At 43.8% G+C, this 24,175-nt stretch overlaps 1 protein-coding gene across 1 annotated transcript in view; it reads left to right on the top strand.

Annotated features, from left to right (window-relative positions):
• The window catches only part of glra1 (glycine receptor alpha 1), a 106,072-nt gene that overhangs the window by 76,455 nt on the left and 5,442 nt on the right, over positions 1-24,175 (top strand). Inside the window, exons 4-8 of the mRNA XM_002940916.5 lie at positions 5,093-5,316; positions 6,851-6,933; positions 9,384-9,521; positions 10,660-10,874; positions 13,374-13,520. Coding sequence (XP_002940962.2) covers positions 5,093-5,316; positions 6,851-6,933; positions 9,384-9,521; positions 10,660-10,874; positions 13,374-13,520 — 807 coding nt within the window. The remainder of the gene's footprint in view (positions 1-5,092; positions 5,317-6,850; positions 6,934-9,383; positions 9,522-10,659; positions 10,875-13,373; positions 13,521-24,175) is intronic.

Below are 24,175 nucleotides of genomic sequence, written 5' to 3' on the forward strand. Positions count from 1 at the left end.
ATTTAGTGCAAATCATTTGAATAAAGCTGAACCGTTCCAAATGATGAAGGATGCACCTTTATTTATAGCATATTGAGCAGGTCCTAATGAGAAATGGGGAAATGGCACTGGGATAATTACATTTATTTAATGCACACTCTTGCCAGTGACAGGCTGCTGTGTCAGCAGATTTGTGTTTAGATCAAGGTAACATCACAATACTTACAGTGCCGGGGCCGGCTATGCTATCTGGTACCCTTTTGGGCTCAGTGGACAAAATGCAGTTTGGGGCATTACATATAACCCAATGTGCTGCTCTCCAGCTCATACTGATGCAGATCCCTCTATCCCCAGACATATAAAGAGTTGTAGTGCACCATGGATGTACAGGTAGGGGACTTATTATCCAGAATGCTCAGGACCTGGGGTTTTCTGGATAGGGGGTCTTTCTGTAATTTGGATCTCCTACCTTAAGTCTACTAAAAAAAAAGTATTTAAACATTACTTCAACCCAATAGTGTTGTTTTGCCCCCAATAAAGATTAATTATATCTTAATTAGGATCAAGTACAGGTACTGTTTTATTATTACAGAGAAAAGGGAATCATTTAACCATTAAATAAACCCAATAGGGCTGTTCTGCCCCCAATAAGGGGTAATTATATCTTAGTTGGGATCAAGTACAGGTACTGTTTTATTATTACAGACAAAAGGGAATCATTTAACCATGAAATAAACCCAATAGGGCTGTTCTGCCCCCAATAAGGGGTAATTATATCTTAGTTGGGATCAAGTACAGATACTGTTTTATTTATTACAGAGAAAAGGGAATCATTTAACCATTAAATAAACCCAATAGGGCTGTTCTGCCCCCAGTAAGGGGTAATTATATCTAAGTTGGGATCAAGTACAGGTACTGTTTTATTATTACAGAGAAAAGGGAATCATTTAACCATAAAACCAAAAATGATCCCATAAAGGGAATCATTTAACCATTTTCGCCGGTGGGATGGCAATCCGGGGAGATTAGTCGCCCACAAACAGGGAGTTTTGTCGCGGGCAATTACTCTCCCCGTGTGCCAGAGCCCTTATTGGCTGGAAGAACAGCCCCATTGGGGTTATTTAATGGTTAAATGATTCCCTTTTCTCTGTAATAATAAAACAGTACCTGTACTTGATCCCAACTAAGATATAATTACCCCTTATTGGGGGCAGAACAGCCCTATTGGGGTTATTTATTGGTTAAATGATTCCCTTTTTCTCTGTAATAATAAAACAGTACCTGTACTTGATCCCAACTAAGATATAATTACCCCTTATTGGGGGCAGAACAGCCCTATTGGGTTTATTTAATGGTTAAATAATTCCCTTTTCTCTGTAATAATAAAACAGTCCCTGTACTTGATCCCAACTAAGATATAATTACCCCTTATTGGGGCAGAACAGTCCTATTGGGTTTATTTAATGGTTAAATGATTCCCTTTTCTCTGTAATAATAAAACAGTACCTGTACTTGATCCCAACTAAGATATAATTACCCCTTATTGGGGGCAGAACAATCCTATTGGGTTTATTCAATATTTAAATGATTTTTAGCAGACTCAAGATATAAATTACGGAAAGATCCCTTATCTGGAAAACCCCTGGTCCCGAGCATTCTGGATAACAGGTCCCATACCTGTATCCCTTTCTTCAAACATATTCAGACACATTCAGACCCCCCAAAAAGTGAAACCGTGGGCAATCACAGCTGCTGTATATATATCAGTTGGTTGCACGTAATTCAGTGCCGCAGCATTCCTTTTGAGCTACAGCATCAGTTTGCTTCTCCAGCAGCGTTTAGCCCTCGCCTCCACCCTCTATATATTGATTAGCAGCATGTTAAAGTTCTTGGGTTATATATTGGCTTAGATATCCGCAGCAAGCAATTTATCCCGCATTAAATCTAGCAAGGCCACCCCTCCAACAGCCATAAACCCATAGCACATTTTGATTTTCTCCGACGTAATGTATATATCCTTTTCCCACTGTATAAATAAAAGTTACTTGATGCAAGCTAAGATATAATTAATGTTTATTGGAGGCAAAACAATTGTATTGGTTTATTTAATGTTTAATGTGATCCAAATTACAGAATGATCCCTTATCTGGAAAACCCCAGGTTCCAAGCATTAATGAATAACAGGTTCCATACCTGAGACATATGAATGGATAAATTATTTACATAGCTGAATGGGAAAATAAGCATCTGTTTGTTAAAGGAATTGGCTCCTTGTTTTAGATTCCGCTCCTTGCGGCTTTTGTGTAATTGCTTTTCTTTATTGCCTTGAACGTGGGCCAATTTACAGAAGATAGACCATTTTTCTTTCCCTTTCGTCCTATAGTTTGTTGGGCTTTATACTGCAGAGAAAGTGACAGGCTGAAGCCACACCCATCACGAGCAATGTCTGACCATTCAGTGCAGAAAAATGGGATAGAATGACATAAGCACGAGTCACGGCCATAACGGGCTTTATTGCATTAACCAGGATTTTAGTTGCCTGTGATGATGTACATTGAAACCTACAGTGGTAGATTGTATTCATACACGGGGAACTGTGTCTGTTATAAAACATCTACTGCTGTGTATGGTTAATAAATCTGCAAAACACTGTTGTATTCATGTGGGGTGGGCAGTGCCAATGGGCAGAAGAAGCTAAGAGTTCTCTAACTGCCGCGTCAATGGCAGATATTATGGCAATCTTGTGTCCCAGACTGCGAGAATTTTATGTTGGCACAAGTGCTCCAGCACAGCAGCCCTAAGGGCCAATTTTGTCCATTTTGCACTTAGTAATTAAGCCCTCTAAATAAGGTCCTACAGGCATATGTCATAGCCAAAATAAAACATTCAAAGGAAAGGCTAATAAAGAGTTAATCTCAAGCTGCAGGCATACCTTCAGTTCTCTCAATAGTGCCCTTAAGTCTCCCCATACAGGGTCGGACTGAGGGGTGAAGGGTCCACCTGCAGGTACCCCCACCGGCCACGTCCCCTAACCTGCCCCCCCCCCTGGAGGGGCCCCCTAACCCCCCCTCGCAGGGCCCCCCACCTGACGTCCTCCCTGGAGCGCATAAATTTAATGCGACAGGACGAGGAACGGTCGGGCAGGGGGAGCGCCGCAAGAGCTGATTCTGGGCCGCCGGGGCCCACCAGGATTTTTCCCGGTGTCCCGGCGGCCCAGTCCGACCCTGTCCCCATATTTCTCCCGTTCAGATGATCAGAAGCCTCATGGGAAAAAAACCCCACTGAGCTCTGTAAAGAAAGTTCCCATAATGCCTCGCTCCTGCACCAAGACCGGTGTACATGCTCAGTGTGTAAAGGTGGCCATACACGGGCCGATTCTACCTGGCGATATCAGTCCCTTACAGGGCCGGAACTAGGGGTAGGCAGAAGAGGCAGCTGCCTAGGGCGCAAACACGGGGGGGCGCCAGGCAGGAACCTCTTCTGCTTACCCCTAGCTCCTTTTTCATTGCCCCCGCCGCTTGTCAATACGCGGTGGGGGCAATGAACTATCGCGTAGCCACCGCCCCCTCCCTCCCCCGGAACTGCGCATGCGCGCTGAAACGCGAGGGGGGGCGGAAGGTGCAGGGGCGAGGTGGCTGACCCGGTTGCCTAGGGTGCCCGGTCGGCTTGGCCCGCCCTTGGTCCCTTAGACCATCTCGGCAGCTTATCAGGCCGTGTATGGCCACTACCGATGGGTCTCCCTGATATCTGGCCAGAAATCGGGCAGATATTGATCGGCAGGGTAAAAAATTTAGTCGGATCGGGGACCGCATTGGCTCGTTGATGTGGTCCCTGAAACGACTTTGCCTATACTTATCGTTATAATTCGATCTTTTGGCCCCAGGGCCAAACAACCGAGTTAGCCTGGATTCTCCCGATATCCCCACCTACAGGTGGGCGATATCAGGAGAATCCAGGCTAACTCGCTTTTTTGGCCCTGGGGCCAAACGATCGAATTATAACGACAGGTTGGAGTGATATCCCCCCCCTCACCCCCAGCAGCCGATCAGCAGAACAATGGGAAGGGAACAATATAGCAGCTCCCAGTAGGTATCAGAATAGCACTCAATAGTAAGAAATCCAAGTCCGGCTTGGGACTCCTCCAGTTACATGGGAGTAGGAGAAACAATAGGTTAGCTGAAAGCAGTTCTAATGTGTAGCGCTGGCTGAAAGCTCAGACTCAGGCACAATGCACTGAGATGACGCCTACACACCAATATTACAACTAAAAAAAACGACATTTGTTGGTTCAAGAATAATATTTAAGATGGTAGAGTGAGTTATTTGCTATGTAAACAGTGTAATTGAAAAATAAAAATGACACCATAAAAATCATGACAGTATCCCTTTAATAAGTAGACATACTGAATTGCCTAGTATCCTAGACTAACTTTCTGGAGACCTGAGAACAGCCCATAACTGAGAGATGTTAACTGCCTTTGTGTAGCACTGGTCAGCAAATACCATAGGTGGTAGCTTGTTGCAACTATCACTGACCTAACTATCAATATGTTGTAGAGTGAAAAGCACTGTAATTATATTGTACATTCAGGACTGTCATTAGGGGGGATCAACCTAATGTTAATAGCCCCCAGAGCAATGGCTACTGGGGGCAATTAACAGAGATTATTCAGCATGGAGAGCAGGCTGCAAAATCAGTCTGATTGTCTAAGTCAGTGTTTTTCAACCTTTTTTGGGCAAAGGCACACTTGTTTCATGAAAAAAATCACGAGGCACACCACCATTAGAAAATGTTAAAAAATTTAACTCTGTGCCCAGCAGCAGTGCCCCCCTAGTACATTGGTGCCCAGCAGCAGTGCCCCCCTAGTACATTGGTGCCCAGCAGCAGTGCCCCCCTAGTACATTGGTGCCAAGAGCAGTGCCCCCCTAGTACATTGGTGCCTTGCCTACGGCACACCAGGCAACATCTCGCGGTACTAAATAATTTATGAAATGGAGCTGAATATTCTATAAGTAACTTTGCAAAATGTTCAATTTCACTAAAAGTATATGAAAGGCTAAGCAAGCAACTGATTGAACATATCCTGAATGTTGTATTATTTTGTGCTTCCAGGATTACAGACTGAATATTTTCCTGCGTCAGCAGTGGAATGATCCCCGCTTAGCTTATAGCGAATATCCGGATGACTCACTGGATCTCGATCCTTCTATGTTGGACTCAATCTGGAAACCAGATCTGTTCTTTGCTAATGAAAAGGGGGCTAATTTCCATGAAATCACAACTGACAACAAGTTGTTGAGAATTTTCAAGAATGGAAATGTTCTTTATAGCATAAGGTAATAAGGAAAATGATGAGAATCTCCCATCTAACACTAAGGGGCTGATTTACTTACCCACGAACGGGTCGAATGGAGTCCGATTGCGTTTTTTTCGTAATGATCGGTATTTTGCGATTTTTTCGTATGTTTTGCGATTTTTTCGGATTCTTTACGAATTTTTCGTTACCAATACGATTTTTGCGTAAAAACACGAGTTTTCCTATCCATTACGAAAGTTGCGTAAAAAGTTGCGCATTTTTCGTAGCGTTAAAACTTACGCGAAAAGTTGCGCATTTTTCGTAGCGTTAAAACTTACGCGAAAAGTTGCGCATTTTTCGTAGCGTTAAGTTTTAACGCTACGAAAAATGCGCAACTTTTCGCGTAAGTTTTAACGCTACGAAAAATGCGCAACTTTTTACGCAACTTTCGTAATGGATACGAAAAACTCGCGTTTTTACGCAAAAATCGTATTGGTAACGAAAAATTCGTAAAGAATCCAAAAAAATCGCAAAACATACGAAAAAGTCGCAAAATGTTCGTTTTCAAGTCGGAACTTTTCCAATTCGGGTCGGATTCGTGGGTTAGTAAATCAGCCCCTTATAGTTACACATAGTTACATTTGAAAAAAGACCAGAGTCCATCAAGTTCAACCCTTCCTAACAAACCCAGCACACACAACCTATACTTACCAATCTATACACTCACATACATAAACTATATATACAAACACTAATACTAACTGTAGATATTAGTATCACAATAGCCTTGGGTACTGTGCTTGTTCCAGAACTCATCCAGGCCCCTCTTATAGACACTAACAGAATCTGCCATTACAGCATCACTAGGAAGGGCATTCCCCAACCTCACTGCCCTCCCCGTGAGGAACCCCCTACGCTGCTTCCAATGGAAGCTCCTTTCCCCAAACCAAAAGGGGGGGCCTCTGGTGCGTTGAACATTTTTATGGGAAAACACAACCCCCCCATCTGCCTATAATCCCCTCTAATGTACTTGTACAGAGTAATCATGTCCCCTCGCAAGCGCCTCTTTTCCAGAGAAAACAACCCCAACCCTGACAGTCTAACCTCATAGTTTAACCCTTCCATCCCCTTTACCAGTTTAGTTGCAGTCTCTGCACTCTCTCCAGCTCATTAATATCCTTCTTAAGGACTGGAGCCCAAAACTGCCCCCCATACTCAAGGCGAGGCCTTACCAGGGACCTATAAAGGGGCAAAATTATGTTTCATCCCTTGAGTCAATGCCCTTTTTATACAAGACAGCACTTTATTTGCTTTAGTAGCCACAGAATGACACTGCCTGGAATTAGACAACTTGTTATCTACAAAAACCCCCAGATCCTTCTCCATTAAGGATACCCCCAACACACTACCATTCAGTAGACAGTTCACGTTTATATTATTTCTACCAAAATGCATAACTTTGCACTTGTCCACGCTGAACCTTATTTTCCAGTTTGCTGCACTTATATATTACTCTTTATGTATGATGCCTGAAAAATTTAATTAAAAGCTTGTTCTCTATGTTTTTGTTCCAGACTGACCCTGACATTGGCTTGTCCCATGGACCTGAAAAATTTCCCAATGGATGTCCAAACCTGCATCATGCAGCTGGAGAGTTGTAAGTTACTGGGAACCTAGCAGAGCGAATTAGAGTAGAATTTTATATGTAGCTATGGAGAGTTATAAGGTTCTTGGGCATAAGGGAGCGGGGTAGAGTTTAAAATAATCTGTAATATAAGGGAGCTGATAAAAGTTGTAAGGTTCTGGGAGTTACTAGGAAATATGTTGAAAAGAGCTTTATGTTACTATGAACAAATCCATCTGAGGAGAATTGTAAGTTACTACAAGTAAAAAATAAGGGAGCTGATGAGAGTTGTAAGTTACCGGGAACTAAGGGAGCTGATGTGAGTTGAATACTACTGGGAATTAAGGTTGTTGAGGAGAGCTTTAATGTACTTGGAACCAAGGTAGCTGAGTAGCATTGTAAGTTCTTGGGAGACAAGGCAGCTGAGGAGAGCTGTATATTAATTGGACATAAGGGAATTATAAATTACTGGGAACAGAGAAACTGTAATTTTGAGTTATTATGTACGAAGGGAGCTAAAGAGAGTTGTATATCACTGGGACATAAGGGAGTTTAGGAGAGTCCTAAATTACTAGAAACTATGGGAGCTGAGTAGAGTTGTAAGCTCCTAGGAAATAAGGGTGCTAAGGTGAGCTGTGTCGGTTACAGGCTATGTAAGTAACTAAAGCTGGCCACACACATGACGATTTTCGATCGTTCCCACCCTCCACAGACGTTCAGGGCTGAATAGTCAAATATGGAGGTAGAAACAATAGGAATTCTACCTCCTTCTGCCGATTCAGCCCTGAAGGTAGATTTTGCTCAGGCTCCTTCAATGGCGCCCGATCAAAATCTTTTAACCCGCCCGATCGGCGAGTCGACCGATATCCGCAGCCTTTTGTGATATCGGTCGCCTCGCCGAGTCACCATACACGCACCGAATATCGTACAAAATGAGATTTCATTCGATATCGTCGGTACATGTATGGCCAGCATGAGGAGAAATGAAGAGAAGCTTAGAGAAAGTTAAAGAGAAATTAAAGAGCTTAGGCAAGCATTTAGTTACTAGGAACCGAGGTAGCTGAGAAAAGTTGTAAATTACTGGGACCAAAGGAACTAAGGAGAGTATTAAATGAATGAGGCTAAGGAGATGTGTATGTTATTGGGAACTATGGGACATGAGGAGAACTGAACTAGGCATTAAGTGAGTTAGATTGTTATATACACATGGGGTGAGTCTATGGCACTGCATTTTTTAATTAAAGACAAAAAATACAGCATGAAATACTTAAACTAACCACTGCCTCCTCCAATAAATTTTAGAAGGCAACATCAGCATCGGCCATTTTCAGTCAATTGTCTGAAAATTACCCCACCATGTTGCTATTTTCCTGTGCTGTTTCTCTTGACCAGCAGCTGTTTTTTTATACATCAGTTCCACTTTGGCGATTGCCATGGATAGTGAAATTAATCAGCATCAATGGAAATTGAATATCAAAGAATGAATGGTCAAAGCAGATGTTGATAAGTGAAATTTGGTTGAAAAATATAACTCAAAGGGGATGTTCAGCTTCAGGCAATAGTAGCAATGAACAGCCCCTGTCACTGCTAAAACTCTCAATCTGCTCTCTGCTCTTTCTGGAAGGGAATTGACATTGACTTGGACATGGTAGCCAAATAAGAAAAGTTCACACCGAACTGGTTACTGGTCCTGCTTCATTTGCAAATATGTGATACCATTGGCTGGCAAGATTCGGCCAATCAGATGAAATACAAAGGAAGCAGGAGAGGGAAGGCATGCACAGAAACCAATTCAGCGTCAACATCCTGTTAGGGCAAAATGCAAGTTGGTGTTGGTGTTGGCGATCCCCAGAGGAGAGAAAGCTTTAGCAGCGCTGATCCTGGTCTGTAGCTTCAAAACTAAGAATTTTAAAAAATCTTTCTTTTTGAAGTGAACATTCCCTTGGCAATAGCATTTCCACGTCTTTAGCAAAACCACCAGTGGCTAGTGAAATATAATTATTATGAAGGGAAAGAGTTACAGGCCAGTCAAGGGCTGTAACAAATAAAGAGACAGATTCTGTCTTGCAGTTCTTTGTAGGAACAAAAAGAATTCTGGGAATCAGTTCCAAACAAACTCCTAAAAAAATCTCATGTACATGGGTTTATCCATTAGGCTAAAGCTCACCCACTGGGTGTTTAAAGCAGAAGCCAGGAAAATAGCTGATCAGATTCCCAACTACAGACCGGTTTCGCCCTTCTTGGGGCTCATCAGTGTAGCGCAGGGTTTTCTGATCAGCTTAGGTATTATCCTGGCTTCTGCTTTAAAACTCAGTGGGTGAGCGTTATTTTGTTTATTTGTATCTGTATGAGGCAGTCTCCTTAGCCTTAATGATTTGTTAGTTCTTTGTATGAAAATTGATTGTGGAGGCAACTCCTAACAACCAGGCACATACTATTTTGAATTACCTGCCTGTGCTAACCTTTGCTTTTGTTTTTTACAGTTGGCTACACAATGAACGACTTGATATTTGAATGGGAGGAGGTGGGGGCTGTACAGGTTGCTGAAGGTCTGACTTTGCCTCAGTTTATCTTGAAAGAAGAGAAGGATCTGAGATACTGCACCAAGCACTATAGTACTGGTCAGTGGTCATCTATATAAGCAGCAATACTCCACAGTCCATTCGTCATCACTACCAGAGACCGGAAATCATTTTCATCTCAAGGAGTGCTTATGTGGGTGGTAGGCAACCATTTTCATCTCAAGACGTATATATGAGTGCATTTGATTGGGAGGTAGGCAATCATTGATAAGAAACCATTTTCATCTCAAGGCTTCATTGGTGGGTGTTAGGCATCAAAAGGGCTCTCTAGTACCCACCGTTAACAAACAGGTTAATTATTTACATAATAGACACCTGTTCAAAAGAGATCCATATGAGGTGACAGACAACCATGATCATCTCAAGCATACATATGAGAAAGGTCTATAAAAAATAGTGTTTATAGGTCTTAAAGATCATAAGTCATTCAAAGGGTGTTATCCTTTTAAAGCCCTTTGAATGATGTATGATCTTTAAGACCTATATACACTACTTGTGTAGCAAATTGAAGCTACTTCAGTGGCTCATGTATAGCAATGATGGGGAGACAATAGGTTACATTATGGGGCTTAGTATCTGAATAATAGGCAAGCCAGAGCCCCTATCCAAAGCATTTTATTCCAATAAAATTAATAATAGGTTGGCTGGCTTTCTTTAAAACACACTTGCTTATTTAGGGACACTTTTCCTTTCCCATTAAAGACTAATCTCAATACAAATACTTTTTTTTTTAAATAGTGATTATTCTAGTTGTATTGGTAGCCACCATGGGCTCTCTGATCAATCAACACTCGGATTATGGTCAGAAGTATATTCATATTGCATACTGGACCCACCACTGGCCAAACTGTCTTTCAAGTCAATGTACAGAAAACTTATTGAAGTGAACTTGTTGAAGACCACAAAAAATGTGATCTGTACTCAAACCTGGGAGGGAGGCTTATTCTTATATTTTGCTCTGGAGCAAGGGAAGTAGTAACTAAGGCCGTCATTACTCTAATTTTACTCAAATATCTGAAGATACCAGAAGTTAGTCATGAAACAATAGTTGTTCCTTCTACAGTAGATCTAGAAAGACCTGTGGCCTGAGTTGACACTAGATTCTTTTTTTTAACACTGAAAACAAACTTTTACAAGCTGATGAAACTCAACAATTCAAGTTTTGTGTCTTCTTTAGGTAAATTCACCTGCATTGAGGCTCGATTCCACTTGGAGAGACAGATGGGCTACTACCTGATTCAGATGTATATTCCCAGTTTGCTGATTGTTATCCTGTCCTGGGTGTCCTTCTGGATTAACATGGATGCTGCTCCTGCCAGGGTTGGGCTTGGTATTACTACTGTGCTGACCATGACCACACAGAGTTCTGGATCTCGAGCTTCATTGCCAAAGGTTTGCCATCTACATATATGAACTTAATACACAAATAATCATTCAAGCTTTTCTAAACAAAAGTTTAGGATACAATACCACATATAATTATGTATATCTCACATACCAATGTGTATCACATATCCATGTTTCTGTACTGTTCATTCATATTAAATCACTTGCTTGAATATGACATATCATATGGAACGGATTCATTTAACTAGGAAAAGTTTACATTTTCACCTTTATGCAGATAACACACAGATCTTCCTTTTTTTGTCCAGATCACAGCCCTGCTATAAAGCCAAAAGTTACATAATACTTAACTACCATATCATTTTGTGTGGCACCTAGAAATCTTCTAAAACACCAACAAGGCTGTGTTATAAAATCCATTTCCATTAAAAAAAAGTACAAAGGCCACTGTAAAAGCTACTTTTTATATCAATTAAATCAGTCTATCTTATGTCTCTGATCAGTTTTTTGAAGGGATGGGAGCGGCCTATTTTGAACCTGACACACTGAGAACTTTCTATATACTTACATCATCACATCCAGGCTTTGCCCTTACTTTTTTCCTATTGGACCAATTCATTGGTTGCTTGTGCACTCAAACCTGACCTGCTTATTTTCCAAACATTCTCCTTAAGGTCCCCATACACGGGCCGATTCTAGCTGCCTATGTGGGTCCCTTAGACCGATTCGGCAGCTAATCGGCCTGTATATGGGCACTACCGACGGGCCTGCCCGACCGATATCTGGCCTGAAATCGGGCAGATCTCGATCGGGCAGGTTAGAAAATCTAGTTGGATCGGGGACCGCATCGGCTCATTGATGTGGTTCCAGGACCAACTTTTCCTATGCCCGTCGTTAATTATCCTGTATTCGCCAAGCGAGCAGATCGGCCAATTCAGCTCGTGTATGGGGACCTTTACTCCATTAAACATTGCAGTCAACAATGTCACCCTACATCCAGTTTCTTAAAGTAAGTGTCACTTTAGAGCCCTCCTTCATTTTATCACTCACATTGGATCCCTCACCAGACCATGATGCTTGTTTGCAGGAAACATTGGAAAAATACGTCCCTCAACAAAATTGTAGCAGTTATCACTTAGGGGCACATTCATTCAAGTATGAATCCAAATCTCGAAATCTGATTATTTCTGATGTTTGCAAAAATCACAAAAATTCAGTTAGATTGAATATGAAGATTTCGTACTTAAGATCTGAAAGTTCCAAAATTTTCATATTGAAACGATCGTTTACAATTGTCGATCCGAAAGTCATGAAATTTTCATATCCAAACGATCGTAAATGGCGGGAAAAAACCTTTCTGATTTGAGCCTTCAGTGCATGATTTTGGAAGCCTCCCATAGGGCTCAATGGCACTCTGCAGCTCCAACCTGGCCCAAGGAAAGTCTCCCATAGGGCTCAATGGCACTCTGCAGCTCCAACCCGGCCCAAGGAAAGTCTCCCATAGGGCTCAATGGCACTCTGCAGCTCCAACCCGGCCCAAGGAAAGTCTCCCATAGGGCTCAATGGCACTCTGCAGCTCCAACCCGGCCCAAGGAAAGTCTCCCATAGGGCTCAATGGCACTCTGCAGCTCCAACCCGGCCCAAGGAAAGTCTCCCATAGGGCTCAATGGCACTCTGCAGCTCCAACCCGGCCCAAGGAAAGTCTCCCATAGGGCTCAATGGCACTCTGCAGCTCCAACCCGACCCAAGGAAAGTCTCCCATAGGGCTCAATGGCACTCTGCAGCTCCAACCTGGCCCAAGGAAAGTCTCCCATAGGGCTCAATGGCACTCTGCAGCTCCAACCCGGCCCAAGGAAAGTCTCCCATAGGGCTCAATGGCACTCTGCAGCTCCAACCCGGCCCAAGGAAAGTCTCCCATAGGGCTCAATGGCACTCTGCAGCTCCAACCCGACCCAAGGAAAGTCTCCCATAGGGCTCAATGGCACTCTGCAGCTCCACCCCGACCCAAGGAAAGTCTCCCATAGGGCTCAATGGCACTCTGCAGCTCCAACCTGGCCCAAGGAAAGTCTCCCATAGGGCTCAATGGCACTCTGCAGCTCCACCCCGACCCAAGGAAAGTCTCCCATAGGGCTCAATGGCACTCTGCAGCTCCAACCTGGCCCAAGGAAAGTCTCCCATAGGGCTCAATGGCACTCTGCAGCTCCACCCCGACCCAAGGAAAGTCTCCCATAGGGCTCAATGGCACTCTGCAGCTCCAACCTGGCCCAAGGAAAGTCTCCCATAGTGCTCAATGGCACTCTGCAGCTCCAACCTGACCCAAGGAAAGTCACAATAACAATTTTTTTGTATTCGGACTCAATCGTACTTTGATAAATGTGCCCCTTAGTGTACAGTGAATTGAATCTTGAGGCAACTTTTTTCTGTGCAAAACCTCTCTAGAAAAATGTGATATCTTCTTATAACAACTTTCCTTTGTCCTTCTGTATAGCTTTTCTATATTGTGCCTTTTGTATATAAATGATTCCTATTCCTGGCTGTCACCAGGTCTCTTATGTCAAAGCCATTGATATCTGGATGGCCGTGTGCTTGCTCTTTGTCTTCTCTGCTCTGCTGGAATACGCAGCTGTCAACTTTGTATCTCGTCAGCATAAGGAGCTTCTGCGCTTCAGGAGGAGGAGGAGACACCACAAGGTAACCTAGTCCGTGCTACCTAGAGCAGGCTGAGCAGATCATGTCTGACATATACATTTAGATAAGTGTGGGTACCTATTTACCACATTTAGTCAGTCAGTAGTATCCTTTGAGGAATGCTGGGAAATATCATGGCCTTCAGGGTATTGGAGATAATACATTTCCAGCAAATTTTATTTTACATTGTTTCTTTATTCACTGGGGTGCCCAAAGCTATACCTGCAGTATACAACAGGAAAATGTAGACCTGTAGACAGTTATTGGCATACTATTAATTGACTATGATTTTCAATTAAAATCTCCATAATGCTGAAAACGTCAAACGTCTAAGACTGGGTTTGCATGGGTGACTTGTTTGCCAAGCATTACGTTCTCTGGGATGGATACTGTGGGTGATTGGTAGCACCACCAAGTTTAACGAAACATTCAAATGCCCATGTGAAGCCACAGCAGTAAATCATGGCAGGGGTTATTCCACCCCTCCTGTGGTAGAATTCTCTAAGACAAAAGCAAGAGAGCCTTGATGAAACCATAATATAAACCATACCAATATACATCAGTAAAAATGATTTGCTGAGACCTAACCAGGAACTGTGGTTGCAGATTCAATATACTAGTCGTGAAGTATGTTGATGGTGATCAGTGTAGGGAAAACAAAAGAGAACTGTAGGAATGGAACATAAGCTTGGAAATGGAGTAAGGAGATTTGGCTTATTGCTGTATATTTACCCTCGGTGATCCCCAAGCCAAGATCCTTGTGCTGTTTAGCAAGCCCATGACACAGGAATGTCACAGGAATGAAGACTGGCTGATATTAGAAAGGAGTCAGTTAAAAGATTGTCTCAATGCAGATAAGCAAATAATTGCCCTTACTAAAGGTGGCCATACATTTTAAAATCCGCCAAGCGTGCGGATCTTCTCCCGATGTCCCCAACTAAGGGTGGGCGATATCGGGTAAATTCAGGCTAAATCGAACGCTGGTAATAGGCACAGTTGGTTCTGGCACCGCATCGTTCCCGATCCAACTACATTTTTTAACCTGCCCGTTCGATATCTGCCCGATTTCAGGCCAGATATCGGTCGGGCAGGCCCATCGTTTGTGCCCCTACATGGGGCGATAAGCTGCCGAATCAGTCTGAGGGACCTATATCAGCAGCTAGAATCGACCCGTGTATGGCCACCTTAAGACACACAGGGCCTGATTCACTAAAGGGCGATAAAAATGATCACACGCTTTTTTGCGTTAAAAAATGCAAAATAACTTGCGCGCGATTCACCATAGTATTATCGCGTGCGAAAAATCGCCATTTTCGCATGGGGTATTTCTCGCACTAGTTTTACCGTTTTGCGTTAATTTCCGCGCTGAAAAGAATACGATCGCATGATTCACTATAACTTTTGCGCGCTAAATATCGCATTCGGCTATACGAAAATTAACACCTACTACAGGCAGGCGAAAAATTATACAAAAGTACAGTAAATGATTTTTTGCAATAAAATATGGACTTACAGTGTTATTTATTCAAGTCTGTGTTTCCCCCAGAGTGACGCAGCCGCCAGTTTGCAGGGAAATGGTCATTTTTAATACAGTAATTTTCCGCAAGTATTGGCGTGTATGGCTAACATGGCGTGCGTTCATTTGCGCAACTATTTCTATTTGGCTACAAGTGATGAAATGTTTCGCCAGGCATGGATTCGCAGCAAATTTTTGGACGTGTGTTGAATTTTTTCGCGGCTGATTTTTTCATGCGTTTCGCAAAACAATCCGCCAATGGCAAAACGCATGAAAAAATTCGCCACGCAAAAATTCACCGCACATCCAAAAATTGATACAAGTGTCAAAAAATAATAGTCACGGGCAACAATTTTTTTTCCCGCACAACATTTTTGCCGTTTCGTGGATCTTTCGAAAGATTTGCTAATTTTTCACTAAAGAAACCAGAACACATTTGCTCATCACTAGTGGCTACTATTTATATGCATCTACTATTTATATGCTACCATTTATATGCTACTATTTATATGCTACTATTTATATGCTACTATTTATATGCTACTATTTATATGTGGCTAATATTTATATACACCATTTATATGCTTCGACAATTTTTATACACTATTTCTATGCTACCATTCATATTCGGCGATTATTCGCGTAATTTAGTGCATGTACAGGCAAATACCGCATTGAAATAGTCTTTCGCGAGTTAAATAACGCTTGCAATATCGCGCGTAAAAAAGCGCGAGTATGCTTATAGTGAATCGTGCGAAAAATCGCCAAAATTAAGCGGCGGTAAAAATTTTAGCGCACAATAAGAATAGTGCACGTTTTATCACCCTTTAGTGAATCAGGCCCACAGTACTGAGAATAGCCTTTGCTAAAACACACGTAGAGATAATTATCAGTATATGATCAGCATTGTCTATTTTTGTAGCTGTGACATGTAGCTGCTACTAGTAGTTCTGTGTGTCTTCACCTTAAAAGTTCCAATAGTTAATGTCTGCCCGGGTATAACAAGCCATATCAACCAAACTGCTTCTTGGTTGCTAGAATTACTTGACTTGGACAAACTTTGATTATGTTACCACACAACCTCCATAGGTCTGTGAAGTCCCTGTAGTCTTTATTGTCTTCCAAATTCTCTGTAGTCTTTGCAAAATCTTAGCCCTGTAGTCAATGATGTCCGGGCAGTGGCCCTTAAACCTGCAATGATTGTGTGATGCCCCTTTTTTATATCTATTGTATAACTGCTACTAAAGGTGGCCATACATGTAAAGACCTCGCCAGGCGAGCGGATCTTCTCCCGATATCCCCACCTACGGGTGGGAGATATCGGGCGAATTTAGGCTAATTTGGTTGCCCTGGGGCCAAACAATCGAATTATAACGACGGTAATGGGCACAGTCGGTTCGGGGACCACATCAATGAGCCGATGCGGTCCCCGATCGGACTGAAGTTTTTAACCTGCCTGATCGATATCTGCCCGATTTCAGGCCAGATATCGGTCGGGCAGGCCCGTCGGTAGTGCCCATACACGGGCCGATAAGCTTCCGAAACGGTCTAAGGGACTGATATCGGCAGCTAAAATCGGCCCGTGGTAAGTTATGCAACTCCTTTCTCTGTATCTCATTACCAAGCTAATGTTTTATTCTTCTTTTGAACAGGTGAGAAATGATGTGAGAATATATTTGGTGGCATGAGATGAGTGCCACAGTGGGTGTGGGTGGGTGGGCTGCAGAGGCAAACCAGGGGATATATAAGGTATTATAAACAAACAAGGACAACAGTATAAATTGTAATACCCAACCTGTACCAAAGTCATCATATTTTTTATTTAAGAACTGGGGGGTCATTTTCCAAAAAACAGCAGATACAGTAAATGGAAAATTCATATTGAGTTGAGTTGTGGGGTCAGTTACGGTGGCACAGCCCTTACATTACTTGACCGAGTTTGAATGAACACAGGCAAACTATGTATGGATGGATTTTATCAAAGGGAGAGCATTGTGTTTGTTATCCACAACTGATTACGTTATCAATGTTATCTCCTTAAAGGGACAGTAACACCAAAAAATGAAAGTGTATAAAAGTAATTACTATATAATGTAATACTGCCCTGTACTGGTACAACTGGTGTGTTTTTCCTTAGAAAGACTAATATAGTTTATATAATAAAGCTTCTGTGTAGCCACGGGGGCAGCCATTTACAGGAGAAAAGGCACAGTTTACTTAGCAGATAACAGATAAACCCCCATTATATTCTACAAAGCTTATCTGTTATCTGCTATGTGCCTGTGCCTTTTCTCCTTTTTCCCAGCTTCAATGGCTGCCTCCGTGTTAAAGGAACAGTAACACCAAAAATGAAAGTTTTTTAAATCAATTAAAATATAATGTACTGTTGCCCTGCACTGGTAAAAGTTGTGTTTTTGCTACAATAACGCTAATATAGCTTATATAAATGAGCTGCTGTGTAGCCATGGGGGCAGCCATACAAGCTGGAAAAATGGAGAAAAGGCACAGGTTACATAGCAGATAACAGATAAGCTTTCTAGAATACAATAGTGTTTTATCTGTTATCTGCTATGTGCCTGTGCCTTTTCTCCTTTGAATGGCTGCCCCCATTGCTACAGAGCAACTTTGTTTATATAAGTTTCTGGGGAAAACACCCCAGTTGTACCAGTGCAGGGCAGCAGTACATTATATTCTAATTACTTTCATACACTTTCATTTTTTGGCGTTACTGTTCCTTTAACATGAAGTCACCACCTAAACCGTGGTTTAAGTTTTCACTGCAACTTTTCAAAAGCTGCAAACTTGCTCCTCCTCTCTAAAGCTCACAGAATATATATATATTCTATTTTGTTTTCCCATACCTACACGCTATGCACACAATATGCACATATTGACATGGCCATGGGGTTGCAGTTTTTGCTCAGAATCATGGAAAGAAATGGTTAATAGTGGTGAGATAATATAACGTTTGGTTTGTGGGCTGCACTGTCACCATAAATGACCCAACCATCATCTGCAGCCATTAGAAACACAGCAAATGCATCTGTGCATGAACCAATCCCTTGTTGAAAATTTCTGAGCCCAACAATTTATGGGGGCTCATTCGTTTGCTGTTTAATAAATTTGTGGGTACAATGTCAAGGATCCCCTGATTTGCATCTGCCTAGCATGACAGCAAGGCACCCCCTCAACGAGGCTCCTCTAGTGACTGCAGCGACCATAGATAAAAGAGAAAAAAATACAACCACATAACAATGTTACTGTCAACCAAATGCCACAAATAAGGTCTACACTTTAAGTTCAGATACTTAAATACACACCACTGAAGGCCAAAAACTTAATTAAAATCTGTCCAAGACATAAAGGTGGCCATACATCCACCCAGAGATCACCCAGTTTTGTACTACTTGTATGTCAAATTTTTTTTTTTTGCTGTTCCACTCATAGTTGTGGGTACCCAATTTTTTATTGTGATATTGTGAGAAGATAATTTGTAAAATCTCCAACTTTGCCAGAGAGTATTGTGGACTTATGGCACCCTATACTTCATTCTTGACTTGACGCAGGAGTTAGGTACAGGCACTTACTTGCACATCATAAAATATGTGCAGTTAAGGGGTACATATGAAATATGGCACCAGACCCCTTTTCTGACACATCAAGGAGTTTAGTCGCCCGCGGCAAAACTCCCTGCTCGCGGGCGACTAATCTCCCCGAGTTGCCTTCCCCCTGCCATCCCACCGGCGAACATGTAAGTCGCCGGCGGGATGGCAGACGTGGCGGGGCGATTTCGGGAAATCGCCGAAAAAGCCTCGCGAGTCTTTTTCGGCGATTTGCGCAAAAACGCGCCGCCGCGTCTGCCATCCCGCCGGCGACTTACATGTTCGCCGGTGGGATGGCAGGGGGAAGGCAACTCGGGGAGATTAGTCGCCCGCGAACAAGGAGTTTTGCCGCGGGCGACTAATCTCCCCGTGTACCAGAGACCTTAGGCCCACTCTCCCCTTCTCTGTTCACTCACTTTCTTTAGTCTCTTAATTACTTCTTTGATCATACTATTATCTATCCTTTGGTCCATTTCTTCTGTTTATTCTCATATAGAATTGAGTAATGGACACAGGATAGGCATACAAGGCAAATGGTTGGGTGAGCAGGACGGCCCACTGACACCTGGGCCCACCGGGAGTTTTCCTGGCATACTGGTGGGCCAGTCCGACACTGACCTGAGCTAGTTAATGGCCCATGAACATATCAAGGCTTTTTTATCTGTATCCTCCAAAGTGGGCATTTGTTATTTGTCAGATTAAAGTCACGGGAGAAGGGGGTTATTCTTCCCCTTTACAGAGCGCTGGAAAGGCCCCATCTAGAATATGCTGTTCAGTTTTGGTCTCCAGTGCTCAAACGGGACATTATTGGGTTAGAGAGGGTCCAGAGAAGGGCAACTAAGCTGGTAAAGGGTATGGAAAGTCTCAGTTATGGGGAAAGGCTGGCCCAGTTGGGTTTGTTTACACTGGGGAAGGGGCGCTTAAGGGGTGATATGATAACTATGTATAAATATATAAGGGGGTCATATAATAACCTCTCTAATGCTTTATTTACCAGTAGGGCCTTCCAACGGGCACGAGGGCACCCACTCCGTTTAGAAGAATGGAGGTTCCATTTAAATATTCGGAAAGGATTTGTTACTGTGAGAGCTGTGAGGTTGTGGGATTCCCTCCCCGAATCAGTCGTACTGGCTGATACATTATATAGCTTTAAGGGGCTGGGTGGGTATTTAGCAAGTGAGGGAATACAGGGGTAGGGGGGATAGCTCTCAGTACAAGTGAGGGAATACAGGGGTAGGGGAGATAGCTCTCAGTACAAGTGAGGGAATACAGGGGTAGGGGAGATAGCTCTCAGTACAAGTGAGGGAATACAGGGGTATGGGAGATAGCTCTCAGTACAAGTGAGGGAATACAGGGGTAGGGGGGATAGCTCTCAGTACAAGTGAGGGAATACAGGGGTAGGGGAGATAGCTCTCAGTACAAGTGAGGGAATACAGGGGTATGGGAGATAGCTCTCAGTACAAGTGAGGGAATACAGGGGTAGGGGAGATAGCTCTCAGTACAAGTGAGGGAATACAGGGGTAGGGGAGATAGCTCTCAGTACAAGTGAGGGAATACAGGGGTAGGGGAGATAGCTCTCAGTACAAGTGAGGGAATACAGGGGTATGGGAGATAGCTCTCAGTACAAGTGAGGGAATACAGGGGTATGGGAGATAGCTCTCAGTACAAGTGAGGGAATACAGGGGTAGGGGAGATAGCTCTCAGTACAAGTGAGGGAATACAGGGGTAGGGGGGATAGCTCTCAGTACAAGTGAGGGAATACAGGGGTAGGGGATAGCTCTCAGTACAAGTGAGGGAATACAGGGGGTATGGGGGGGATAGCTCTCAGTACAAGTGAGGGAATACAGGGGTAGGGGAGATAGCTCTCAGTACAAGTGAGGGAATACAGGGGTAGGGGGATAGCTCTCAGTACAAGTGAGGGAATACAGGGGTAGGGGGGATAGCTCTCAGTACAAGTGAGGGAATACAGGGGTAGGGGATAGCTCTCAGTACAAGTGAGGGAATACAGGGGTAGGGGGGATAGCTCTCAGTACAAGTGAGGGAATACAGGGGTAGGGGATAGCTCTCAGTACAAGTGAGGGAATACAGGGGTAGGGGGATAGCTCTCAGTACAAGTGAGGGAATACAGGGGTAGGGGGGATAGCTCTCAGTACAAGTGAGGGAATACAGGGGTAGGGGATAGCTCTCAGTACAAGTGAGGGAATACAGGGGTAGGGGAGATAGCTCTCAGTACAAGTGAGGGAATACAGGGGTAGGGGGATAGCTCTCAGTACAAGTGAGGGAATACAGGGGTAGGGAGATAGCTCTCAGTACAAGTGAGGGAATACAGGGGTAGGAGAGATAGCTCTCAGTACAAGTGAGGGAATACAGGGGTAGGGGAGATAGCTCTCAGTACAAGTGAGGGAATACAGGGGTAGGAGAGATAGCTCTCAGTACAAGTGAGGGAATACAGGGGTAGGGGAGATAGCTCTCAGTACAAGTGAGGGAATACAGGGGTATGAGAGATAGCTCTCAGTACAAGTGAGGGAATACAGGGGTAGGAGAGATAGCTCTCAGTACAAGTGAGGGAATACAGGGGTAGGGGAGATAGCTCTCAGTACAAGTGAGGGAATACAGGGGTAGGAGAGATAGCTCTCAGTACAAGTGAGGGAATACAGGGGTAGGGGAGATAGCTCTCAGTACAAGTGAGGGAATACAGGGTAGGGAGATAGCTCTCAGTACAAGTGAGGGAATACAGGGGTAGGAGAGATAGCTCTCAGTACAAGTGAGGGAATACAGGGGTAGGGGAGATAGCTCTCAGTACAAGTGAGGGAATACAGGGGTAGGGGAGATAGCTCTCAGTACAAGTGAGGGAATACAGGGGTAGGGGAGATAGCTCTCAGTACAAGTGAGGGAATACAGGGGTAGGAGAGATAGCTCTCAGTACAAGTGAGGGAATACAGGGGTAGGGGAGATAGCTCTCAGTACAAGTGAGGGAATACAGGGGTAGGAGAGATAGCTCTCAGTACAAGTGAGGGAATACAGGGGTAGGGGAGATAGCTCTCAGTACAAGTGAGGGAATACAGGGGTATGGGAGATAGCTCTCAGTACAAGTGAGGGAATACAGGGGTAGGGGAGATAGCTCTCAGTACAAGTGAGGGAATACAGGGGTAGGGGAGATAGCTCTCAGTACAAGTGAGGGAATACAGGGGTAGGGGAGATAGCTCTCAGTACAAGTGAGGGAATACAGGGGTAGGGGGGATAGCTCTCAGTACAAGTGAGGGAATACAGGGGTAGGGGGGATAGCTCTCAGTACAAGTGAGGGAATACAGGGGTAGGGGAGATAGCTCTCAGTACAAGTGAGGGAATACAGGGGTAGGGGAGATAGCTCTCAGTACAAGTGAGGGAATACAGGGGTAGGGGGGATAGCTCTCAGTACAAGTGAGGGAATACAGGGGTAGGGGGGATAGCTCTCAGTACAAGTGAGGGAATACAGGGGTAGGAGAGATAGCTCTCAGTACAAGTGAGGGAATACAGGGGTAGGAGAGATAGCTCTCAGTACAAGTGAGGGAATACAGGGGTAGGGGAGATAGCTCTCAGTACAAGTGAGGGAATACAGGGGTAGGGGGGATAGCTCTCAGTACAAGTGAGGGAATACAGGGGTAGGAGAGATAGCTCTCAGTTACAAGTGAGGGAATACAGGGGTAGGAGAGATAGCTCTCAGTACAAGTGAGGGAATACAGGGGTAGGGGAGATAGCTCTCAGTACAAGTGAGGGAATACAGGGGTATGGGAGATAGCTCTCAGTACAAGTGAGGGAATACAGGGGTATGGGAGATAGCTCTCAGTACAAGTGAGGGAATACAGGGGTAGGGGAGATAGCTCTCAGTACAAGTGAGGGAATACAGGGGTAGGGGGGATAGCTCTCAGTACAAGTGAGGGAATACAGGGGTAGGGGAGATAGCTCTCAGTACAAGTGAGGGAATACAGGGGTAGGGGAGATAGCTCTCAGTACAAGTGAGGGAATACAGGGGTAGGGGGGATAGCTCTCAGTACAAGTGAGGGAATACAGGGGTAGGAGAGATAGCTCTCAGTACAAGTGAGGGAATACAGGGGTAGGGGAGATAGCTCTCAGTACAAGTGAGGGAATACAGGGGTAGGGGAGATAGCTCTCAGTACAAGTGAGGGAATACAGGGGTAGGGGAGATAGCTCTCAGTACAAGTGAGGGAATACAGGGGTAGGGGGGATAGCTCTCAGTACAAGTGAGGGAATACAGGGGTAGGGGGAGATAGCTCTCAGTACAAGTGAGGGAATACAGGGGTAGGGGAGATAGCTCTCAGTACAAGTGAGGGAATACAGGGGTAGGGGGGATAGCTCTCAGTACAAGTGAGGGAATACAGGGGTAGGGGGAGATAGCTCTCAGTACAAGTGAGGGAATACAGGGGTAGGGGAGATAGCTCTCAGTACAAGTGAGGGAATACAGGGGTAGGGGGGATAGCTCTCAGTACAAGTGAGGGAATACAGGGGTAGGGGAGATAGCTCTCAGTACAAGTGAGGGAATACAGGGGTAGGGGAGATAGCTCTCAGTACAAGTGAGGGAATACAGGGGTAGGGGAGATAGCTCTCAGTACAAGTGAGGGAATACAGGGGTATGGGAGATAGCTCTCAGTACAAGTGAGGGAATACAGGGGTAGGGGAGATAGCTCTCAGTACAAGTGAGGGAATACAGGGGTATGGGAGATAGCTCTCAGTACAAGTTGCCCCAGGGACTGGTCCGATTGCCATCTTGGAGTCAGGAAGGAATTTTCTCCCCTCTGGGGCAAATTAGAGAGGCTTCAGTTGGGGTTTTTGCCTTCCTCTGGGTCAACTAGCAGTTAGGCAGGTTATATATAGGCATTATGGTTGAACGTGATGGACGTATGTCTTTTTTCAACCCAACTTACTATGTTACTATGTTACTATGTAAAGATATGAGGCTTGTCTTTTTTGTACACTAGGGGTAGTATTTGGGAAGGCTTAACCTGAACACCATTTGGGGTAAAATTTGGGGAAGGACACCTTTTTGTTTTCATAGCTATTTTGGGAGGCCCTTAGAAATCAGTGTTCAGGTAAAACACTTTTCTTGCCATTTTTGTCTTGAATCTATGTCTGTAAGTATGCTACGCGTTAAGGGAGCCCTGGCCAAATAATGGACTTCATAGGTGAGTTTAAGCTAAAAAATAAAAATAAGACTGCCAAGAGATCCTGTCATGTCCTGAGCGTTCTGGATAACAGGTCCCATACCTGTACTAGTACTCAATATTTGAAGGGATAGGTCAGTTGATCATTGAGAGTCATATAGTCTTGCATAGCTTAGGAATTGTTTGGGTGCCTCCAGGCATGCATATATTTAAAAAATGCTGCAAATTTATTTTAATTAAACAAAAAAAAACACATTTGAGACAGAGATTTAATTAGAAATGTGCAAAAAATATTTGCAAACAGATCAGCAAATTACATTACATTAACATTTATTTATAAAGCGCCAACATATCCCGCAGCGCTGTACAATAAGTGGGTTA

The sequence above is a fragment of the Xenopus tropicalis genome, chromosome 3 (genome assembly GCF_000004195.4).
Source record: "Xenopus tropicalis strain Nigerian chromosome 3, UCB_Xtro_10.0, whole genome shotgun sequence".
Classification (NCBI taxonomy): domain Eukaryota; kingdom Metazoa; phylum Chordata; class Amphibia; order Anura; family Pipidae; genus Xenopus; species Xenopus tropicalis.